Source organism: Euleptes europaea, chromosome 3, assembly GCF_029931775.1.
Source record: "Euleptes europaea isolate rEulEur1 chromosome 3, rEulEur1.hap1, whole genome shotgun sequence".
Classification (NCBI taxonomy): domain Eukaryota; kingdom Metazoa; phylum Chordata; class Lepidosauria; order Squamata; family Sphaerodactylidae; genus Euleptes; species Euleptes europaea.
The window spans coordinates 41,633,944-41,657,413 of record NC_079314.1 but is presented as its reverse complement, the minus strand read 5'-3'; the positions used below and the strand labels follow the sequence as shown (position 1 = coordinate 41,657,413).

At 42.5% G+C, this 23,470-nt stretch overlaps 1 protein-coding gene across 1 annotated transcript in view; it reads right to left on the bottom strand.

Moving 5' to 3' along the window:
• CAMK1D (calcium/calmodulin dependent protein kinase ID) overlaps positions 1-23,470 on the bottom strand; it is a 230,049-nt gene that overhangs the window by 117,671 nt on the left and 88,908 nt on the right. The window contains exon 2 of the mRNA XM_056846793.1: positions 7,196-7,327. Within this exon, the coding sequence (XP_056702771.1) occupies positions 7,196-7,327 (132 nt within the window). The remainder of the gene's footprint in view (positions 1-7,195; positions 7,328-23,470) is intronic.

The window sequence follows — 23,470 nt, the reverse complement described above, 5'->3', positions numbered from 1 at the left end:
GTTCCCAATCTTTTTGTTTCTAACTTTTTGTGCTGATTCTCTGTAGGCCTTCCCATTACGCTGTTTCCCTTCAGTTAGGCCACCCCTTGGCCTCCCTTATTCCAGCTATTACTGGCATTTTCCAGATATGCCCCCACCCTTAGGATTGCACTGTTAGAGTCCTTTTTGGGCTAGGAAGAAGGATATATAAGAAGTAAAGAAAGGAAAATCAATAAGTAGATAAAAAGTTCATCTTCCTGCAACTTTCCCCCTGCACCCTCCCTGCCAGCTACATTCACTGCTTTTCATGGCAAACGTCTGTCTGGGCAAACGTCTGTCTGGGATGAACAGATGTGGGGGGGGGGGTTGCATGGTAAAACTGAGAATTCAGCAACCACTACCTGCAAATCTGCAAATTGTTCCACTCTATAACAGGGAGGCAGATTGCAGGTCACCCTAAAAAAGTGCTATAGCTGAAGTCAGTAAATCACAGCCTAAACCTTGACAAATGGCTATTTCAGAAGTAGCTGTATCTGCAGTGACATGCTAGGTTATCCAACCCATAGCTCTGAGTAAGAGTTATCACTAAATATAATCCATGCTAACTTGGATGAATGCCATTTTTTATCTAAATTGGGGTTTGCTGAAACCTTGAGAAACTCATTTCATTACACAGGCTCAGTGCCATAACAGTAAAACAGTACATACATATATAAGCTGTAAATATACTGCAGATATGTAGTGCAAACTTTACTCACCAAATTCTAGCTTGAATCACACTCATTCATAAATATCATAAATGCTTTGAATCTGAGCAGAAATGTTTCCAGCACTTGGGCGTAGTCTGAAATCCTCATCTGAGTATTATTCTGGAACATCAGAGTCCACTTTCATCTCCTCAGGGAGCATGAAGGACAGTGAAGGCAGAGAATGGGCGAAAATGCACGGTCGCTTTAGCCTCCTTTATTCCCTGTTTCAGCCAGGCTTCAGCCAGGATTGAACGCACGTTCAGCGAAACGCATGTGTTCGATCCTGGCTGAATCCTGGCTGAAACAGGGAATAAAGGAGGCTAAAGTGACCATGCGTTTTCACCCAATGACTCAGTGGTTATGTCCCTGATTAGGAAGTTATCAGACCAGAATTGACCCCCACACACACACACCAAACAGGATCATTTTGATTGGAATTTCTGGGCACAAAGTTTCCACCTTCAGACAACCATTGCACAGTCTCAAAATCTGTGAGGTTTCTTGATTTGATATAAGCATAGGCCCTGTGTTTTGAGTGAGGTTTTTCATTTTCTGTAGCTGGGTCTGTGGACAAGGACAAAGGCTTTTCCTGTACCTATTAGAAGGTATTTCCTCCCAGCCAGGCTTTGGTACAGGAAGTCAGCTGGGAGGAGAGAAAAATGCCTAAAGTACTAGAGTTCAGCAAGGTAAGGCACAGGTGGTGGGGGTGCATGTTTTAGGTTCCGTTCCCCTCTCTCACACCCTCTGTTTTATCTAAAAACAGACACATACATATACTTTTTTTGAGCATCCTGGAAAAAGAGGAAGAATTTTGTCTCTTACAGATAGAGTTTTAATTGGCCCTAAAAAGGATAAAGTCACTAAGACTTTCAACCTACTTGGAGGAGGGGACATCTTACAGAAGGAAATGTGTAATCAAGTGAGGCAAGTATAAATGACTAGTGGACTCATTTCCTAGTATGACTAAATTTGGACCAGAATACCAATTCCCATATGAACCTACCTGTCCACTCCAGTTGTCTTTGATGCCCTTCTTCAGGTGCCCCCACCATCTGATGCTAGATGGGTAGCAACCCAAGAAATGGCCTTCTCTGTCATGACGCCAAAACTTTGACACTCTCTCTCCAGGGAGATTTCTCTCTCTTTCTATCATTGTCTTTTACCAGTGGGTGAAGATTTTTTTGCTTGGTTTGGTAGATCCCGATTTATTGTTATTGGTTCTGCTGTCTGGTTGTGTTGTATGTGTTTATATGTTTCACTTGAATTGTGTTATACACACTTATATTTTAAATGCTGTTTTAATGTCTTGATGATTTAATGTTGAAATGATGATGATTTAATGTTGACCTCAGAGATCCTATTTGGGTGGAAATGTGGCAAAGAAATACTTGAAATGAATAATTTGAATAGTACAGCCAGATTGGGCAGCTGTTAGTTTGCTAGATGAGGACTGGGGAGATGCAAGCTGAAATCCTATCTCTGACTGAAGCTTGCCTAATGACCACAGGCTAGTCACCTTCCCTCAGTCTAATTGACCTCACCGAGTTGTGATGAAACAAAAGACAGACAACTAATAGCACAGGAAGGACCTGGTTTTAGTGAACAAACAGTGAAGAAGCAGCAGCGTTGGTTTTTATATCCCAACTTTCTCTACCACTTAAGGAAGAATCAAACAGGTTTACAATCACCTTCCCTTCCCCTCCCCACAACAGACACCCTGTGAGGTAGGTGGGGCTGAGAGAGTGTGACTAGCCCAAGGTCACCCAGCTGGCTTCATGTATAGGAGAGGGGAAACAAATCCAGTTCACCAGATTAGCTTACGCCGCTCATTTGGAGGAGTAGGGAATCGAACCCAGTTCTCCAGATCAGAGTCCACCACTCCAAACCACCGCTCTTAACAACTATACCACGCTGGTAGGATAGGGAGTACTACTGAGGTAGTGAAAATAGGTGGGCAGCTGGGAAGCTGGTGACTGGTGGAGAGTTGCTGCCCCCTTCAGACTATGGTATCTGAGGCAAAATGGCCTCATTGATCTCTTCGTAGAGCTGGCCCTGCTTTAAAGAACATGCCCTTCCCAAAGCATTCTTTAACGGTTTTATATTTTTAAGCCATACTTAGGGGGGAAAGTAAGCTGGTACAGGCCAGTATGGAGCACCAGAAAGAAAGGGGATGAAGCGGTCTCTCCTTCCTTCTGTTTCGAAGGGAGGGGAGAGAAAGAGAGAGAGATTTACGTTCCTTTCACCCCTGCTCCATCTAAACAAAACATTGAGTCCTGGGCTTTGTTCTGAGATACTAATTAAAATAAATACACAAGCATAACATTTTATTATAGGTTGGTATTTTAAGTAACTGATGTTTTAAAATGAATTAGTTGTTGTGAAAAGTTGATTGGGGGAGAGATAATATACAAAGGCAAGGCAGAAAAGCTCAAGGCTGAAGTGAAATAGCTTGAGCGCATTTTGATTATTTGCGCATACAGCATTTGCTGTGCAGAGCACTCAAGCTCCTCGGGCCCCCAATGTTAAGTATCAAGTATATCTCTATTGTCCAAGGCATGGTTTATTTATTACTCCTGTCTAGTTTCATATTGGATGAAAGGGTCAGAAGCTGCTTTCTATTAATTTACATGACGTGACCTTTTTAATTTCAATTGATTCACTTCACTTGCAGTATGGAAACAGGCCCAAATGGTGGGAAATCCATGAATAGATCTCCTGCAGAATTTTTTAAAACTGTAAATGGAAGAGGGCCCAACTTGGATTAGGGTCTTGAGATAGGGGGAAGGTTATCCATTTTTGCAATGTTAATTGAGCCATGATCCTTGTGAGATGTTGCTTAAAGATGCTTTACAGTGTATTCCTGAGCTTTCGGCGTGGGGGAATGGTGGGGAGGAGGCGGCGCTACGACGCCTCCTAACCCATTTTCCCGGCACCAATAACTAAAAAAAAAAAGCCTTTTAAAGGCTTTTTAAATTTTAAATGTGGCTTTTTGCCCCATAGAGAAAAGGGAGGCTGCACCTGCTAAAAAGCAGGCACAGCCTCGCTCTTCTCGCCGCCAGCGTCCCTGGGGCAAAAGGGGACAGGAGGCTGTCTAATGGCTGCTCCTCCCCCCTACCCACTCTGGGAATGCCTCCCGGGACACCAACAAGGGCCTTTACACCGGTGCCACAGCAGCACCCGGAAACCGGCATCAGGGCCTCCCCACTGCCGTTGAGGCCACTAACGCTGGCGTAAGTAGCCCGAACACCGATGCGGGGGGCCCCTAACACAGACACAGCACCTTCCTGGCCTCCTAAGGGCTTTTGCCCTTAAATATCAGGAATGCGCTGTTAGACACCCTGCTGTTAGAATGTCATTCTAGAGAAGATCATCATGGTGTGGAAGACATGGTTGAGAATACTGATGCTGTGATCGCGCTAGCAACAATACTCACCTATGGCCTGGAGCACATCAATTAGCTTCTCATCCAATGGGCTACCAAGCAAAGCCACACCGCAAATGCTATAGCATGGTTACACAATGACATGCATGCAACCAGCCCAAGGAAAACACAGTTTCATATACAGCTGAAGAAGGCCTGCTCCCAAATTTTCCTCCTCCTCTGTAGGGTATAGTGTCTCATTTCCATTTAAGTAGCTGACCTACTTAAATTACAATAGCACAGATTCTGGTCTGAAACAGGAGACTCACAGCTCAGGGATATGTATGTTAAGAACCCTGGTCAACATTCTGCACTGTATTCAGTCACATGGGGCAAGGGGGAAAGAAGAGGCTGTCCAACAATACAGCCCAAAAAACAGTCTAATCACTTACAAAAGTACATTAGGTGGTATTCAAAGCTAGATTTACACAGGCTAAGTAAACTACAATTTAGGGCCTCAGATTATGAGGGGACTCAAACCTCCCACCGCCCAAACGCCTACATTTTACTACTACAACATACTTTTGGGTAATGCTATGGGGCCTCTTCAACTTGACATAGTTTTGGGCCACATCATGTCTTAATCTGGCCCTGATGGCATTTACAGTTGTCCAGACAGGGGATAGATTTTTTAAATTATCATGTAGTGCAGCGCATAGCTGGGGATGAGCCTAGCTGTACACAATGAGTAGCAAGGATTAAAGCAGGAAGAGACCTGCATGCCACTTCATCTAAAGTTAGCCACACATGCTGAGAACTGCTTTTAGCTAAATGGGGCAGTCCGGCATCCCCCATGTCTAGCTGTCAGCTATAGGAAAAATATGTGGAAGGAGAACATGCTATGTGGCGCCCAGACCAGAGGGAATCAGGGGGCAGTGTGCCCATGCTGGGTTCTGCTACCCACCCAATTGCTGTGTGCTTGCCTGGTGCCACCTCCTGATGCCCTCTAGTAAAAGCATCACATACTCTTCTTCCTTCAGTGTCACCTGGTGGAAGATGCGGCAATCTTTCCATGTGCGCTGCTGCAGGATGCACCTCACACAACCCTAAGCATTCAGCATGTATGGCTGCAGAAACTACAGGCGGTAGGAGTCTAAGTTCGAAATACAGTTGTTACCGGCTGGTGAGCAATTATTCCATTATGCATCACTATCCAGCCTATCACTGCATGCTTCACACATAGCATGCATAACGGTCTTTTCTTCAACAGTTGCATCATCGGGCACATAGGCCACTGACTATCACAGCAACCTTTTTGCATAGCTTTCCATATTTCTGTAAGACTCTGAATGCCTTCTTGTCTTAACTAAGCGTTGCTGATGTTGTATCACAATACTGGCAGGAAGAAAAAAAGAACGTGGGGATGGGTTATTCCTATTCAGTTTTGTAGTGCTTAGGAGCTACTGGTGTGGTCTGACACAAAGGTTTGCCAGGCTTCAATAGGAACATTTCTTACCTGGGATTTGTATGCATTACCACCAGTGCAAATTAACACTGACAGCCTTAACACTGACAGCCACATGATATTCATGGCCAGTGATCTCAAGGGCACTAAATATTATAACTGTGTCAGCGTTACAGTTTGCATGCTTAAGTAGGTCAGAATAACTCACATAAGCTTTTAGAGAGCTTGACTTTTTATTTCTGTTGTTGTTCTTATGTGGTCATCAAGCAGTACACCACCTGATGCAGACTGCGTTGTTCTTTGCTGTGTTGTTCTGTTGTTGTTCTTATGTGGTCATCAAGCAGTACACCACCTGATGCAGACTGCGTTGTTCTTTGCCTCAGCTGTTGCTATGTAATCTCCAGTGAATATTTTATTATAAAACTAACATGAAGATCACAGCATCATAAAAACAAAATAAAAACCAGCTAACCAAACAGCGGCATAAAAATGACCCAAAGGAGACTCAACAAACATCTCAACTGGCAGAATTCTATCAATTGGATCCTAAAGCCCTCTGAAATGAAACAATCTTAAATGACCTCCTGAAAGCCAGCAAAGATGGGTCAAAAGTGAACTTTCCTGGGGAGACAGTTCCACAGTCATGGTGCTGCACAGAGAAGACCCCATCCCATGTCAATTTCTAATGACACGGGAGCACAAAGAAAAGCCTCTGTAGCGAATGTCAAGCTACAGATGGCACATAAAAGGATGCAAAGAAAAAAAGAATCCTGTGGCAATGTGAAGGCTTTAGTGTAAGTAATGCCAAGCTCACACATTCAGAATCTTCCACAACTTCAATTAATGCACATCACCACAATTCCATTTAAAATATTATCACATGCTTCTCCAAAGAATGCATGAGGAGACAATCACATAGCTGCTCTCCCACAATGCCCTGTTTATAAACATTTAATGTCTGGTGATCACAGAACAGGCTGTCTAGTCAGGATAATGTAATTACAACACACCAAGGCAAAGGTTTCTGGCTATTCATGCAGGACAGTCCATCAATGACTACTACCCACAGTGACTGAAGGGAGCCTCCATCTACAGAGGCCACAAACCTCTGAATATCAGTACTGGGAAGACCTCTAGCCTCTGTTTTCTGAGAAGGCCTCTATTCCCTGTTATTTGCCCTCCATAGTAACTGGTTGGCCACTGTGTGAGACAGGATGTTGAAATACATGGATCACTGGGCTCTTATGTTCTTATTTACAGGCCTGATTGCAGATTTTAACAAACTCCTGCCTGTTGTATGTGAACACCTCCTTTGCTCCAGAGGGCAACCCAACTTCTCTGCCACCATCACACGCAGCTCATCCCTTATCCCACTCCTATGTTTACTTACAAGTCCTAGTTACTCCCAAATAGTGTGCATGGGACTGCAGCCTTAATTTTCTCTAAATTGCACCCCTGGAGTACTAGCCCAACCAACAAATCCAGTAGCCAGTTGATATCCTACTCAGTGCAGCATGCTATGTAGGAATATATTCCGGTGCCTTATGTATTTTCTAAGCCACAACCACAACCTTCTGGTAACTTTAAAATATGCACAAAATATAGATACCATAACTGTGGAAGAGCACGTTTCATACTTACTTTCTCAGAACTGCGATTTCATTCTCTATGCTGCTTTCCTTTCCTTTCAGAGCTTTCTTTGGGATGCACTTAACTGCAAATAGTTTTCCAGTAGACCTGTTTTCAGCCAAAACTACTTCAGAAAATGCACCACTGAAAGAGAGAAAAAAAGGGAAAGGTGCATTTCAGTTACTGTGATCTTGGGAATTGCTGTTCTGCACTGGAAACAAAACTGGTATTTATTATTTACAACTTTTTAGACAGATTTGCAGTTTGCCCTGGAATATTGTGCAAGACTTTGTTTAAAGTGATGGGATCAGGTGCAAAGACCTCTGCACTGGTACAGATGTCACCCAAGTACAGCAAAAGACCTAGGAGGTTGCTCTGGAGTAAGTGCAGATGGGGTTCAAATGAGGAAGGATGGCACGAAGGCAATACAGTAAGAAGAAAAAGAGTTGGTTTTTATATGCCGACTTTCTCTGCCACTTAAGGGAGAATCAAACCAGCTTACAATCACCTTCCCTTCCCCTCCCCACAACAGACACCCTGCGAGGTAGGTGAGGCTGAGAGTGACTAGCCCAAGGTCACCCATCTGGCTTCATGTGTAGGAGTGGGGAAACAAATCCAGTTCACCAGATTAGCCTCCGCCGCTCATGTGGAGGAGTGGGGAATCAAACCCGGTTCTCCAGATCAGACTCCACCGCTCCAAACCCCCGCTCTTAACCACTACACCACAGTGTATCCACACCTGCAGGTTCAAGCCACTTGCTTCCATTGGTGCATCACTACAGTCACAAAGCTTGTCAAAGGCCAAAGGTCATACACCAACCAGCACTACGATGATGCTCAGCTTGCACCATTGCCCATAATTTATTGTGATATTTATACTGCACTTTTCTCCCCAATGGGGGACCAAAGTGGCTTACAGCATTCTCCCTTTGTCTATTTTATCCTCACAACCATCCTATGAGGTAGGCTAGGCGTGTGGCCAAACATCACCCAGCTTTCCATGGTACAATGGGGATTCAAACCCAGGTCTTTTCCAGATCCCAGTCTGATCCCCCTAACCCCTACACCACCTATGATAGTGCTACTGCCATGGGATCCAGCTGTATCTTTCATTGTTCTTAAAAACATGGCATATGTTTACATGCACAGGAAGCAATTCACAGGGAATTTAGGCATATTTTCGATTAATTTTTTGTTAAAGTCAAGGGGACTTAATATACAAATAGTCTGAGCCTATATTGATACAAGAGCAATTCTGGCAGATTTCAGTGGGAATTAAGGCAAATGACACAACACAGCTGCAGACTCACATCTGAAAAATGGCCTGCCAAGCAGCAGTACAACCACAAAGGGGGGGAGCAACGCCCAGGAAAGACACAGAAGGCACTGAGGGGTGATGAATGATTGCTGCACTTGGCCCCACCCCACAACCCATCTCAGTAGCTTCTGTTCTTCCAGCTGTAACAGACATTTGGAATGAACCTAAGCGGGCAAAAATGAATCTGGGTGAAGGGGTGGTAGCTTAGAAGAGAGTTGGGCCCATATTTAAAATGGGTGTAACATAGTCATGTAGTGCTGCCAGGAATTTCTTCTTACAGCCTTAGTTCAGCATTCTTGGACTGGACTGTTTCCCTTGCAATGGCCCAGAATACTCTAACAAGTCCCTAAATATTACTAGCTCACAAATTACCCTGCTTGCCCACCCCATATACTCATGTTAAGTCATATGTATCACATCGAAGGCCAGAACATAAAGAACCAGCTCTTCTTCCACCTTACACAATCTTTTTTGTATGAAATTCGGGTCTCAGATAACCAGATGAGTAGTTACATTTTTAATGGCTTGTTTATTGTTGAGAATTTTATGGTGCTGTTCTTATTTTTTTATTGCTTTAGTGAGTCACCTCATGCAGATCTCTAGAGAAGAAACATAACTTTCTAAAGCAATCAATCATCTGTTTGCTGTCAGAGTTTCAACTTCTTAGATACACACTATAACCTTCCATTGGCCACCTGATCTGTTGCACCCAAGCAATATATTGGAGCAAAGACTTTTTATTAAAAAAATTAACCCCATTAATTAAACAACTTTTGATACTTTTCCCCTGAGGAGAAGGTGTCTGAGGCTTAGTGGTAGAGCTTCTGCTAGACATGCAGAAAGTCCCAGGTTCAATCCCGGCATCTCCAGTTGAAAAGATCAAGTAATAGGTGATGGGTAAGACCTCTGCCTGAGACCCTGGAAAGTTGCTGCCAGTCTGAGTAGACGATCCTGATGGATCAAGAGTCTGATTCAGTTTAGGACAGCTTCATGTGTTCAAGGGTGATCCCAGAAACCCAACATATACCTATACCCCAAAAGCTTATTTGCATTTTGGCAACTTTGAAGAGATATATGGCTGAGTTTCTTTCCTCATGATTCACACAACTCTAGTGACACAACAGAACTCTGCAATTTCACAATTGCGTCCTTGTATGATGTATTGTGCGTTGGTGTTAATGGCTTTCAAGATAATTTGTATGTTTTAATTTGTTAGCTGCCTTTGTGGCCCTAAGGGGGCAGAAAGGTGAGGTCAATTTTTTTGTTAACAATATTATAATAATGTGTCTGTCTAGAATGAACTGCAATGTGTGTGAGTGCATGACCAGAACACTGATGCAAGTAGGGTGGTGACTGGATAAAGCAACTGTTCCATTTACATGGGCATGAATTGCTGTGTATTTGAATTTATCATCGAGTCATAATTCATAATGCAAGTAACAAGCAAGTCATAATACATAATGCAAGTTACAAGTATATTTCAGCACAATGATACAATGATATAAAATAGCCAGCACTGATCTTCATCTTTTTGACATTCAGCTATGCTAGTACTCAACTGTCTTGCAGCACAGTCCAAGAGACTGTGCATTTCCTCAGAAGCTAATCCAGTTGACTTCAATGGGACTTACTCTCTGGGATTACATTTAAGATTGTTGTCTACAAGATTAGGATCAGGACACACATGTCGTTAGGCAGAGGTTTGCCACAGCAAATGCACAAAAGGCAGCTTGAGCAGTCTGAGTACTATTCCCACCATTCGGGTTGTCAAGAGAAAAACATTGTCACTTTAAGAACAACTTAATGGATGGGCAGCTGAATCATTTCATGGCATGGAGGCAAGTAATATCCCCAATAAATAATATTCCATTAAGCCTCTACTAAAGGTACAGGATGTTTCCTTCTTCAGGCAGTTGCCAACCCTAGCCACCATTTAATAAGTACTCAAATTGACATTTTGGGAATTACCCACTAAGAGGGCCTACATTCCCAGCTTCCCTTCTGTATTGCTGATTAAGACCCCACCTAGTTCCAGTGTCTCGTGCTACTCAGCAATTGGTTACCACGGGGATGGCTTACTGCACTTGCACACTTGCCTGTTTATAATAGTGTGTTCAAACAATGGAGGACCAACTGGTACAGAGAACAACTACCAGCAGTAAAAATAGTAAAGAATGAATTAAAAAGGAAAAGTCCTCACATATATTCTGCACAGCAACAGATTGAGCAAGGGATACAAAAGAAAGGTGCAAATGTGCAACCCTATCCCTCAACTCTGTACATCCCCTAGCTGGTCTTGTTCTAACTTAGAAGCTACAATGTTCTTAAAGCTTCCAATTACCTTGGAGTCTTTTTCCAGGCAGCCAGCCCTCTGTCTGCTCCACGTGGCAATGGCAGCCACCAAGATGGAGCCCAGGTGTGAGCACTCATTCCTCCAGGCAGAATCAGCCAAAATGAACCCCCTCTTGTAGCAAGAGATTGCCTCTCGCACCCTATTAGAGACTCTGCACTAACAATTTTCAAGGCTGTGCCTCTGCAAAAACTGATTAGCCACAAAATTCTCTAGGGTTTATCATATTAAAGGAGATTTACAACCTTTAACTCTGATAAAATTAAGGAGTGAGTCCTATTCTTTAGAACTATTAGCCAGCAAACCAGACAGGACACCTGCATAAACTTTTATCTTTTATTGAAATAAGAAAATATTCTTTTTATTGAGCAAGACTAAAATAATAAAGGCACAAAACAACCCCACAATCACAGTGGAAATGCATGCTCAAATTATCAACATTCTTAGCATTTCTTACTCATAGCTAATGATAGTTCTAAAACAAATGAGGTTTCAGCCTTTGTCTCACTGCTTTTAGGGATTATCAAAAAGCCCAAGTTACCCAAATTTCACCAAGAGATCTTACCTCTTCTTCTTTTGATATTTCCAGCCAGAGAAATCTTATTTGCTTGTTACAGGAGTGCTTATTTATAGAAAAATATCAGTCTTATATTTCTCTAAGTTTGAGTTATTAAAATCATGCGGTTATTTCTATATATCTGATTTGGTATCACTAAATAAGAGATAACAATGTAAGTGCAAATAGCTTATCAGCAGGTGCAGATGTGATACATCTGATATAGCAAGAGAAGAAGGCCACTCACAACTCTTAAATAGCAATTAATCTAGCCTTTTTCTGTAACTGTTCCAACTAACTGTCCAAGATGAAGGTAGATCTAAGCAACAGAGTTCAAGGACAGCTGAACAGGTGTGAATTCTCTCAGTCAACTTGCAAACTCAGCAACAAAAAAGAAGTGACATCATTACGACTAGGGGTGTGCATTCAGCTAATGCTGAACTGGAGGGGGGGAAACGCCAAAATTTAAAAATGGCAGCAATTAAAGGGAGCCGAAAAGGTGAATTCCAAACAATGCCAATTTTTTACAGCATTATTTGTGCCGTTTTGGCCCTGCTACCATGCTTCCATTCCCCCCCCCCCTTACCTGAGTCAGATTACCACTGCCTGTGGGCTCTGATCTTCACCTGGAGGTCGGAGCTTGCAAGCAAGGGTAATCTGAATTTTTCAAAAAGCCGAATCCATTTTATTTGGCTTTTTCAAAAATTTCTGCAGCAAAAGCAGGTTTGTGAAAGGTTGGAGGAAAGTCAGGCAAACCTTAGGAGATATATGAATGTGCCACAATGCTGTGGGGAAACAGGAAAAAAATTGCTTCCCAACAGCATCAAACTCAGTGTGATCAAACCTTAGGAGATATATGAATGTGCCACAATGCTGTGGGGAAACAGGAAAAAAATTGCTTCCCAACAGCATCAAACTCAGTGCAAACAACTTGTGTGGAAACAGCCGTTGCCTAAACTAGAAATGCTGACAGGTTAGTCATGGTTGGGGTGCAGGGAGCTGACTTCTATGTATTAACCTTGGTTGTCAGGAAAACCTTCCTAATTAAAAGTCATAATACTGTATAACCTAAGGAAAAGCTACAACATTGCCCTGTCTCATTAAATAGTTGAAAGATGCAATTTTTTAAAAAACAAAAAACTTATTTGCATGGCAAAGGAATGCTAATTGGCTTGTTCTCATTCCATTTAAGACTTACCCAGCTGGGCACAATTATTTGTCTTAAATATTTGTACTCAAAATGTTCATGTATTTTTGTATCCCCCACCCATTTATAATCACAGCTTCTTGTTCAAATAATAATTACCCAAAGGGGAAAAAACACCACAGAATACACAGTCCCAAATTTAACTCTGTTAATTCGTCCAAAAAACTGAAATAAGTGTAGAGGAGTAACTTCATCTTTTTACACAGCATTGCAAGCAGGTGTTGGCTCTCTCCCCCATTCATCCACTTGATACCCGCTCATAAAAGGCCACTGCAACCACTCAAATGATGGCACCCATATCCACAATTGCCATATGGAGATGGCTCCCATGTCCAGAGACTCAAGGTGAGCTCAGGCAGGCTATGAACCCTGTATGCTCCCAAGACATTTGTGTGGGGAATGCCATTAAATATGAAACAGGTCTAACCCTTTCAGCCCCAATATTTTCTTTATTTTACTTTATTATTTACTAACTAACTTTTCACAAGAAGGGTGCTCAATGCTGAGCTTAGAACCAGTGTGGTGTAGTGGTTAGAGAATCAAACAAGGATCTGGGAGATCCAGATTTGAATCCCCACTGTGCTATGGAAGCTCGCTGGGTGACCTGGGGCCAGTTACTCATTCTCAGCCTAAACTACCTCACAGGGTGTTTGTGAGGATAAAATGGAGGAGAGCAGAATGATACAAGGTCTTTGTGTCCTTTGGAAGAAAGGCAGGGTATAAGTAAAAATCAATAAATATAACCCCCTAATCAACATTGCATATAAAATTTAGAACATCACAGTCAGAAACAGCCAATCAAGAGGCTCTATTCCTCTCACGTCTTCCTTATCCACTTATAACTGACAGAGTTCAGCTATTACGCCTCCCACCTTACAGCTCTATTTATCTCTGCACCTATCCTTGGCAAGCAGGACTTTAGTTTTGACCCTGTGACAGACAGAGCAGTGAAAACTATTCCAGCAACACAAGAGCCAGTGGAAGGGGCACTCAGAATCAGCCAATAAGAGCTGTGATCTGGGGAGCAGGAGTCATTTAAAATTTTGACAATTGACGATTAGGTTTTGACGTTTGACAGTTGGAGGTTGTGAGTGAGAGAGGAGAATTTAGAAGAAGAGTTGGATTTTATACCCGGCTTTTCTTTCCTGTAAGGCACTGGTTCCCAACCAGGGGTCCATGGTCCCCTAGGGTTCCGCGAGAACTAAATTAAGGTCCGCGAAACAAAGTTATAAACCCATAATAAATTAATATTTTCAATTAAAAGTTCTCTATTATAAAATATATATATTCAAATATAATTCTAAGTTTAATGTTTAACTAACAGTTATGATTAAAGTTTATTTTCAAATTCCCGGAATTTTTATTTTGAACCTTGGGGTCCCTGCACCGAACAAAAAAGTCCTAGTGGTCCCTGGTCAAAAAAAGTTGGGAACCACTGCTGTAAGGAGTCTCAGTGGATTACAATCACCTCCCCCCCACACACACACACAACAGGCACCTTGTGAGACTCTCTTAGGGAAAGGGTTAGCATAAAAGGAGACTGGGTTCAGGACAGAGTCCTAAGACCGAAGCTGTGTTGAATATGACATTATTACTCAATTACAGTTGGGAATTATGTGTAAATTGTGGATCATGTGTAATGTTGATACCAAGAGTGTAAAAAAAGTTTTCAAAATCTGCTAGAAAGGGCTCCCTCCCCCCAGCACATACTGTTTAAAAACGGCCACCTCACTTTTGCATTTATAGGGAAAGCATTGCACTTCGCACATACTGCGTTTTCTAGCAAATCTATCAGCGTCATTTTCCCAACAGCATGTACTCACTTCATGTCTCTGTGTCACATTTTGGTAATTCTCACAAAATTTCAAACTTTTCCATTATTACAGTACATTGTTTTTTATAGACATAATGCTATCGCAACTTAATAGACTACAGTATGGTGGAAACATAACTTTTATACGCAAAGGGAACCCAAAACATTTGTGTGACTCGCTTTATTGTGATATTCACTTTATTGGAACCGAACCTGCAATATCTCCAAGGTATGCTTGTACACTGTTCATATTTAGCACAGCCTGCAAGCTTTTTTCTTCTAAATACACTTCATTCTTTTTCCATTTTTTTAAAAGTAAACCATCTTGTTCCTTTCACTTTAGATCTAGGCTTGCGTGGTTATACCCAGGACCAGAGTCTTATCACTACACAAAAAATATTTCCTGGTGGAATTCTCCGGTGCAGTGGGGAAAGGCAGGACAGCGAGAGAAAATCCTCTTGGGGGATTTCCCAGGAAGATTTCACAGCGCTAGAAAAGGCAGGGGAGAAAATGGGTAGCCTTTTAGAGCAACGTGGTAAGAGAACAGCAGCTACATCCTCTCTTATTACCTTGAGACATTCTAAAACAGTGGCACTCACTCTGCAGCCACATTTGCAATCACCACAAAGTGAAAGAGCCACATTTATTTCCATCCTTGGCATAAGGCCTGCACCTCAGGGAGGCTTGCAGCTTACCCATTTCTCCAGCAGTGTCTGCTGCAAGGTGAGAACCATCTGCCAACCAAAATGTTCTGCCCACTTTCCTGAAACATGGCAAAGGTAGCATATTTGGGAAGCAGTGCTCAGAAGGGCCACAGATGGCATATCAAACAGCCACGTGGATTTTGAGCTACGGTGTATCCCTATTCTAAAGGAAAGGCAAAAAAAAAAAATTCAACCAGTTACCTGAAGCAGTACCAAAAACATTGCCCAGACATTCCATGAAAGAAACAGTAGCAAACATCTTTGGACAGCAAACAAGCCAAGGTACAGATCAGTTACAGGAGGGTAGATTTCAGCTGAACATTAGAAGACCCTTTCCAATGGTAAAAAGAGTTTGACAATGGAGCCAGATTTTTGAGTGGGGGCCTCTCCCTCGCTGGAGGTCTTCAAGCAAATAATGCACAGCATCTAGCTCTCAGTTTCCTGCTTGAGGCAGTGAGTGGACCAGATGGCCATCAAATAAATAAAATTATTTAGTGTGAGCCAGATCCCCAAGCCTTTCATGAAAGCCAGTAAGTACTGTATGGTTTTCCCAATGTGGGAGGGGACTCTAATAGAAATCATTATCATAAACTACAGTTTCATGTTATCTCTTGTGCAATTTCAGTATATTCCCAAAACAGGAATACGGGTTTCCTAGGAGATCATTATGGCACACAAATTATTTTTTAGTAAGGAAGCCTTCTAAGAACACTTCTCATTTTCTTGTTGCAAATGCAAAACAGCAGCGGTGGTAACCCATGAGTTATTTTTTAACAGGGAGATTTTTCTGCAAATACGGGGTTGCCTGGGGTTTCCAAAAGCCTAAGTTCAGTTCCATGGATTTGGGCATGAGCCCATCACTATCAGATATTCTGACTGGTAACCATAGGTGTTTCCATAAACAAATAGCAAACTATATCAGAACCTACAGAGGGCTCTCTTTTCCTTTCAAACACTAAATAGCATGGTCTATGTCAATATTCTGCCTAAGTCGATTTGTGACATATTAAGAAATCAGCAAGAAAATACTAGGTCTGCTGTCAACCTGGGATATTTTTGAACAAATAAGGAGGCTTAAGCATAAACATTCTGGTTCTTTTAACAAGCTCTAAATCCAACTCAGGACGGGAAAGAAAAAAACTCAGCGTCGACAGTATCTGTTTCCCTCCTCAAGGGCTTGATAAAGCAAAACGATTTGACATACTTTACATGAGATTTATTGAGGGACTAGAGATGTTTTTGAAGATGAAATCAAGAGCAGTGCAGCATAAGAACACAAAAGAGCAAACATCTTTGTTGAGATTGTTCTGAACTATAAGCTTAAACAGAATCAAAAGAGCTGCTGACATTCTGCTGTAGCTTTCACTAGTATTAAAAAGCCTTGCAAGCATGTATGAAAGTGGCCCAAAACCCAAAACAAACATGAAGAATAAGCAGTGGTGTTAAGCAGGAAAAAAACTTTTGTAGATATAGCTAGTCCTATAGCCTCCTCCCCATTTAGATCCATTCCCTCCCCACTTGGGACAGGCCTCTGATTTAAAGAAGCAGATTGTATCATCCAATAAATGTGCCCCTGAGCATGTACAGAGAGCATTTAAGAGTACAAACATCCACTTACCACATAACCTAATGTATGACAGTCCCAACACTATCCCCCTCCTCACATCAGATGTAGGCTGTAATTATTTCCAATATTTCACCAGCAACATTTTTTAGCATTAGATAAACAAGCAGTGTGTTGTTTCTATACTGAGATGCTCCATGACCTCATACCTGGGAGCCATGTCCTTGATCTGAGAAGGAGGGATCTGCAATTTATGTTGCAGAAGGAAAGACTGTAGAGAGAACTGCAGTGTGTGATGGGGAGAAGCCAGGGGAGAAACAAAGCTGAAGTCTGGTGCCATGAACATTTGTTCCAGTATGAACTTTACAGAGCAATCCATGGGGGGGGGGGTAAAGGGGATAGGAGCCAACGTGACCCCTGCGCTGGCATTAGTGCCACTTGCACCGGCTAAACTGGCACTAATGCCAGCGCAGGGCCACTTACACTGGCTCTGGGGAGCAGTGGAGCAGCACAAGGCTTGGATACCGGCTAGCCCTGCCATCGGTATTTCCCCAGTGCAACGGCTTGCACTGGCACCAAAGGGGGCATTTCCTAAGCCCTTTCACCCCGGGAACACCCTCTTTTGCATGTGCCAACTTGCACCTGCAAAACTGCTGGTGCAGCCCTTTGAAACCCTATTGAGCGGTTTAACGGGTTTTTCTACAAAATAGCCTTTTCGGCTTGATGAGACAAGCAGCAAGCTGCTCAGGAGATGGTGCATCTGCGCTGTCCACGGATGCCCCATAAGTAACCATCATCCCCAATCAAGACTGTGCTGTTTGTATGTCAAATCTCACTTCTTCAGATACAATGGGAAGAAATATCCCTCATTTTTACAAAAAAAAATTACAGAAAGGGAGAAGGAAAGAGGGAGGAGTGGAGCAGAGAGAAGCCTAGTATAATAAAGAAGGTGAGATTCTCTGCATGAGGACGAACTGCTTAGGTAGTTTAATGGATGATGGGAGAGGTCAGAAAGGAATGAGTTCAATTACTTGGTGATTCTGAGCTACAGCATAAAGAATTCCTGGAGATTTGGGGGATGGAGCCTGGGGAAAACTGGGTTTGGGGTGAAGAGGGGAGGGACCTCAGCTGGGTATAATGCCATTCAGTCCACCCTCCAAGGCTGCCATTTTCTGATCTCTGTTGTCTGAAGACCAGTTGTAAGTCTGGGAGATCTCCAGGCCCCACCTGGAGACTGGCAACCCTATCTCCAGGTAAGAAGGGGTCCGAGAAGAGGGAAGGAGCCCTCCATGACTCTTGCAAACCTTTCTGGTGCAGACTGGTGAACTATAAAAGAAGATGAGAGAGCTGCTCAGTGCAAAGCAGCAGCCCAGAGCTCTCTTGCCCTCCTGCTAGCACCATTGGCCCAACAGGAGGTGCACTCAACTTGTTCTCCCTGGGCATATTAAATTATGGGTTCTTCTAAAATTGTGGCAGATGGCACCATTACTTTAGAATTGTTAGGAGCATCATAATAGAAGCATTTTTCATTAAAAATCATATTGAATACAACCCAACAGTACCATGCCATCTCCAATTACAGGCCTGTTTTGAAGTCCTTTAAGTCAAGGCCGAATCCAGATGGCAAACTTAACTATGGTTAAGGTAATATGTGCATTTATGCTGCTTCTTGATGGGTTCATCTGTGCACCTCCCTCCTCCCTTCCACATGAAGTGCGAGGAAGGGATCTCACTTAGGAACTAACGGTTACCTGTGACCATACAAATGCAGAGTTAACTGGAGTTAGTCTCCCTGGTTAGTGGGAGGAGGGAACATAACTCTGGTTAAGCAGCACATCTGCATTTGTATGTCATGGGTTGCTGGAGTTAGTTTTTAACTTGGATTCTTTCACAGCACTCTGTGTGAGAAGGGAGGTCAGAAGAGGGAGACAAATGAGCAAGCTCAGCAACAAGCCAGGTATGGGCACATTTAAAGTTAGTCTTAGTTAAAATTGCCACATGAGTGCGACCAAAGTGCCTGGGCTATAGGGTTGTTAACAGCCTGGAGCAGTGGTCGGCAAACTGTGGCTCGCGAGCCGCATGCGGCTCTTTGACTCCTTAGGTGCGGCTCTGCCACAGGTTGCCGAAATCTCTTTCTCTCTCTCGAGGAGATTTTAAAGGTGTTGTTTTTTTAATATTTGTAGGGAATTTTTGCCCTTCAAGAGTTAAGGAAACAGGACCCTCCCTGCCACCCCATGGTAGATTCCCAGTCGTCGTCCCCCTGCGCTCTATCTAGCACCCTGGGTGTCAACCCCGCTCTCCACAGCCTTTCCCCATACCCACCCCCTCACAGCTCAGAACTACATTTCCCAGCCGCCCCGGTGTGCCTTTTCCCCTCCCCGCATGCGTAGTGCTGGTTCTGGAGCTGGGAGAAGCGGAGGCAGGCGGGTGGTCCTAAGAGAAGAGCTCGCACGGGGTGGCGGGTCTTGAGTGCGACCGAGGCGGCAGTGGTGGTGTCGAGGGCGGCATCCTCACCCTCACAGGTCAGGTATTCGGGGAAGCGGAGTCCTCGCCAGTGCAACCCTTCCCCGGGTTCTGCGTTAGGGCTATACAGGCATGGCGATGGTATGGTGGGTAGGGGGCAGAGTCCGCCCTGGCTAGGGGGCTGGGCCTGGCCTGGCCTTCCTTCACCCCCTTGTCAGTCAACCCCCCCGGTTAATTTTGCATTGATTTTTATCTTCCCCCCCCCCCAAAAAAGGAAGGGGTTTTATTGCTTCTCTCCCACCCCCATATTTAGGATCACGGTATTCCTCTTTCACCCCCTCAATGTCATTTCGATTTGTGTCCCCCCTTCCTATTTTGCTTTGATATTTCCTTACAGAAGGGGGGGAAATCTCCAACCATACTAAGACTTCTCTATTAGGTATTTGTCATTAATTAAGACTTAAAACTTTAATTAAGGTTTATTAAGTTAACAGTGTACCTACCTATATAGTTTAAGTTTAAGAAATTTGGCTCTCAAAAGAAATCTCAATCGTTGTACTGTTGATATTTGGCTCTGTTGACTAATGAGTTTGCCGACCACTGGCCTGGAGGAATAAAATCCTGTCCTTTTAACAAAGGCTTACATAAGAACATAAGAAGATGAGAAAAGCCATGCTGGATTAGACCAAAGCCCCTCAAGTCCAGCAGTCTGTTCACACAGTGGCCAACCAGGTGACTGTAGAAAGCCCACAAACAAGACAACTGCAACAGCACCATCCTGCCTGTGTTCCACAGCACCGAATATATTTGGAACGTTCCCCTGATCCTGGAGAGAATAGGTATGCATCATGACTAGTATCCATTTTAACTAGTAGCCATGAATACCCCTCTCCTCCATGAACATGTCCACTCCCCTCTTAAAGCCTTCCAAGTTGGTAGCCATCACCACATCCTGGGGCAGGGAGTTCCACAATTTAACTATGTGTTGCGTGAAGAAATACTTCCTTTTATCAGTTTTGCATCTTTCACCCTGCAGCTTCAGCAGATGACCCCATGTTCTAGTATTATGAGAGAGGGAGAAAAGCTTCTCCCTGTCCACTCTCTTTAAACCATGCATAATTTTATAGACCTCTATGTCTCCCCTTAGCCGCTTAATGAGATGATATTTACCGGATGATGTTTATCTAACTCCATGCCACGCAAAGATTTGAGTTTCCATTTCTGCACATTAAACCTCTGCTAAAGAGAGGAGCAATTTTTCTCCGGTGCTGTTGGCAACCCCAATGAGCTGGCTGACAGCCTTTTCAACTTGCCACTCTGGGGCAACTGTAATTGCTGTGGTTATCCATGACCCGATACATTTAGTAAAGCTATAAAAAAATTATATCACTTATAGCCCAGCTGCTTCTGCTCAAGGCTGGTATAAAAACAGTTAAAATGCTTAAGGGACAAATAGTCACACAACCTATTAATCTGCCTGGTAAGAAATGTATATGTGTTTGAGGCCCTTCATGTAAATGTAGAGAATCAAATTGCAAGTTTATTATGTTGACACAGCCATTTCATTTGATGAATCTGCTCTGAAGGCTGATAAATATTTAATTTGTTGTAAACTAGGGGAGGCCAAACAGCTTCTTTAAAAAAAAAACAACTTTTTTTCTTGCTAGCTTTACTGAGCTGGATTCAAAAATTACCTCGTGCTTAATTAACAGGAGTTAAACAAAAACCAAGCAAGCACTGATGGCTATAACAGAATTATATTATTATTACAATTATTTGCAATTACAAGTCACTAGCAGGCCAGTTAACATTCACTGGATCATTCAACATCATTCAACATAATGGTCATTAAGTCCCGAAAGATATATTCAAGGAAAATTGCAACCGGGAGAGAATATACCCCGATGTTATGCAGGCCAATGCTCATAGATTGTAAGGCAAGAAAAGCTGCAAGCCGATATTCAGGCTGAGAGCCGTGCTGGCTGTAGGTAAAGCCAATCCGCAGCCGTACGAGCTATTTTCTTAACGCCCTTGATATTTGTACGAGCTGGTTCTTTCTTCTATTAGGGTAAAGATTCCCTCAGAAATATTTTATAACCCGAGATAGGATTCCGGTAAAAGTTCCCATTTCGCCGAAGCTTTGTCCGTCAGGAATTTTTTCAAGAGGCAAGAGATGAATATCTATCGCTGTATTAATAAATGATAATTAACTGTAACGAGACCTAATCAGAAGCTGTATTTAAGCCATTTGGAGAAATTGTATTAAAAATAAAAATAAAGCGAGGTTCTTGCTGGGAAAGAATTCTGTCTATGTTTTGTTTTGTGTATGGCTTAGGGGTGTACTGCCAAATAACAAAAAATTGAATCTCAGAGTCCGTATGCCGCATAGCTTTATAGTGGGAGACTAATGGAGCTTGAATACAGCTTCTGATTATTCTTGCTTCCTGTAAAAATAAGAAATAAAATTGTAAGTTCAGCGTTGTGTAATCTTACAATTGTGTAAAATAAGGGAATGTATATTTAAATTTTATTATGATGTTTACACCTGTTTTCAATAAGCATGATAAATGTTTCATACGCATGCTTACTGATGAGATCGCTACAAGCTTTCCAATTGAATGTTGAGTGATATTATTCACTGGCAACTTGGTATGTATAATTACTCTTCGTTATATATTTTGTATGTATAAAGGTCATTATTATTATTATGTTAGGAAATAATTAGGTCTCATTACAATTAATTATCATTTATTAATACAGCAATAGATATTCTGAGGGAATCCTTACCCTAATAGAAGAAAGAACCAGCTCGTACAAATATCAAGGGCGTTAAGAAAATAGCCCGTACGGCTGCGGATCGGCTTTACCTACAGCCAGCACGGCTCTCAGCCTGAATATCGGCTTGCAGCTTTTCTTGCCTTACAATCTATGAGCATTGGATCGGCTCATGGCTTTTTTAGCCTGCATAACATCGGGGTATATTCTCTCCCGGTTGCAATTTTCCTTGAATATATGTTTCGGGACTTAATGACTATTATGTTGAATGATCCAGTGAATGTTAACTGGACTTGTAATTTCAAATAATTGTAATAATAATAATATAGTTCTGTTATAGCCATCAGTGCTTGCTTGGTTTTTGTTTAGCTTTACTGAGCTAGCATTGCTAGATATGGAAAAGAACGCTTGATTCCCTACATGGAAAATCTGCCACCACAATTCCGCTATAATGGCCACACAGAGTGGATTTCTAAATAAAGCCTGGCATAAGAAGCTCATTCTTGAATGTTTTTACAGCATATATGATGGCTTCCAGAATATAAACTAACAGAACAAAAACATATAGAAATATGAAATACTAGGAGCAGAAAAAAGTAAACCATGCAGAAAAACCTCAAAGCATTGTAGAATTTAAAAAGAAGGTTCATCCTAAACATTCAGAGTACTTTTTGATGAGGAGGGGCTCGGCATATGTGACATCACCACATAAAAGAAAAAGGGTTGGTTTTTATACCCTGCTTTTTTCTACCTTCAAGGAGTCTCAAGGTGGCTTACAATCGCCTCTCTTCCCCTCCCCACAACAGACACCTTGTGAGGTAGGTGGGGCTGAGAGAGTTCTGAGAGAACTGTGATTAGTCCAAGGTAACCCAGCAGGCTTCATGTGGAGGAGTGGGGAATCAAGCAGGGTTCCTAGATTAGAGTCTGCCGCTCTTAACCACTACACCACGGTAGGACTTGCCTAGACCTGCTGCCAACCTTACCTCCAGAAGACAAGCCATCCTGAGAAAGGCCTGCAAGAGAAATCTGTTTTTTTCAACATGCAACATACGTAATATGCAATTGGATGAACTGAATGAGAAAAAGGTTTGAACACACTTTACTTGCCAGTTGCTAATATGTTGAAGACAAAAAGCAGAGAAAAACAGCTGTCACTAGGCTGCACTGGCAATGGCAATCACGAATCTTCCTGGCAACGTCCTTCCCAGTTATACGTTCAAATGTTTTTTATTAATGTATACATATATTTAAGTTTGTTTTGATTTTTTTTTAATTGTTCGCTGCCTTGGAGACCTTCCATGGGATAGAAAGACAGTATAAAAAGGTTTTAAAACACATAAAAAAATAAAATGGGATTTTAGACGCTTTTCAGATAATCTATAGTTCAGAAGTTCACAAAAACAACAATTTTGGCTCCAGTCATTTCAACCAGCTAAGTGCTAAGCCTCACTGGGTGGTGGTGGTGGTGGTGGTGGTGGAATGACTCAAATCCCATTCTTCACTCTCTCATTCAGAAACTTTAGCTGACATCACAGGA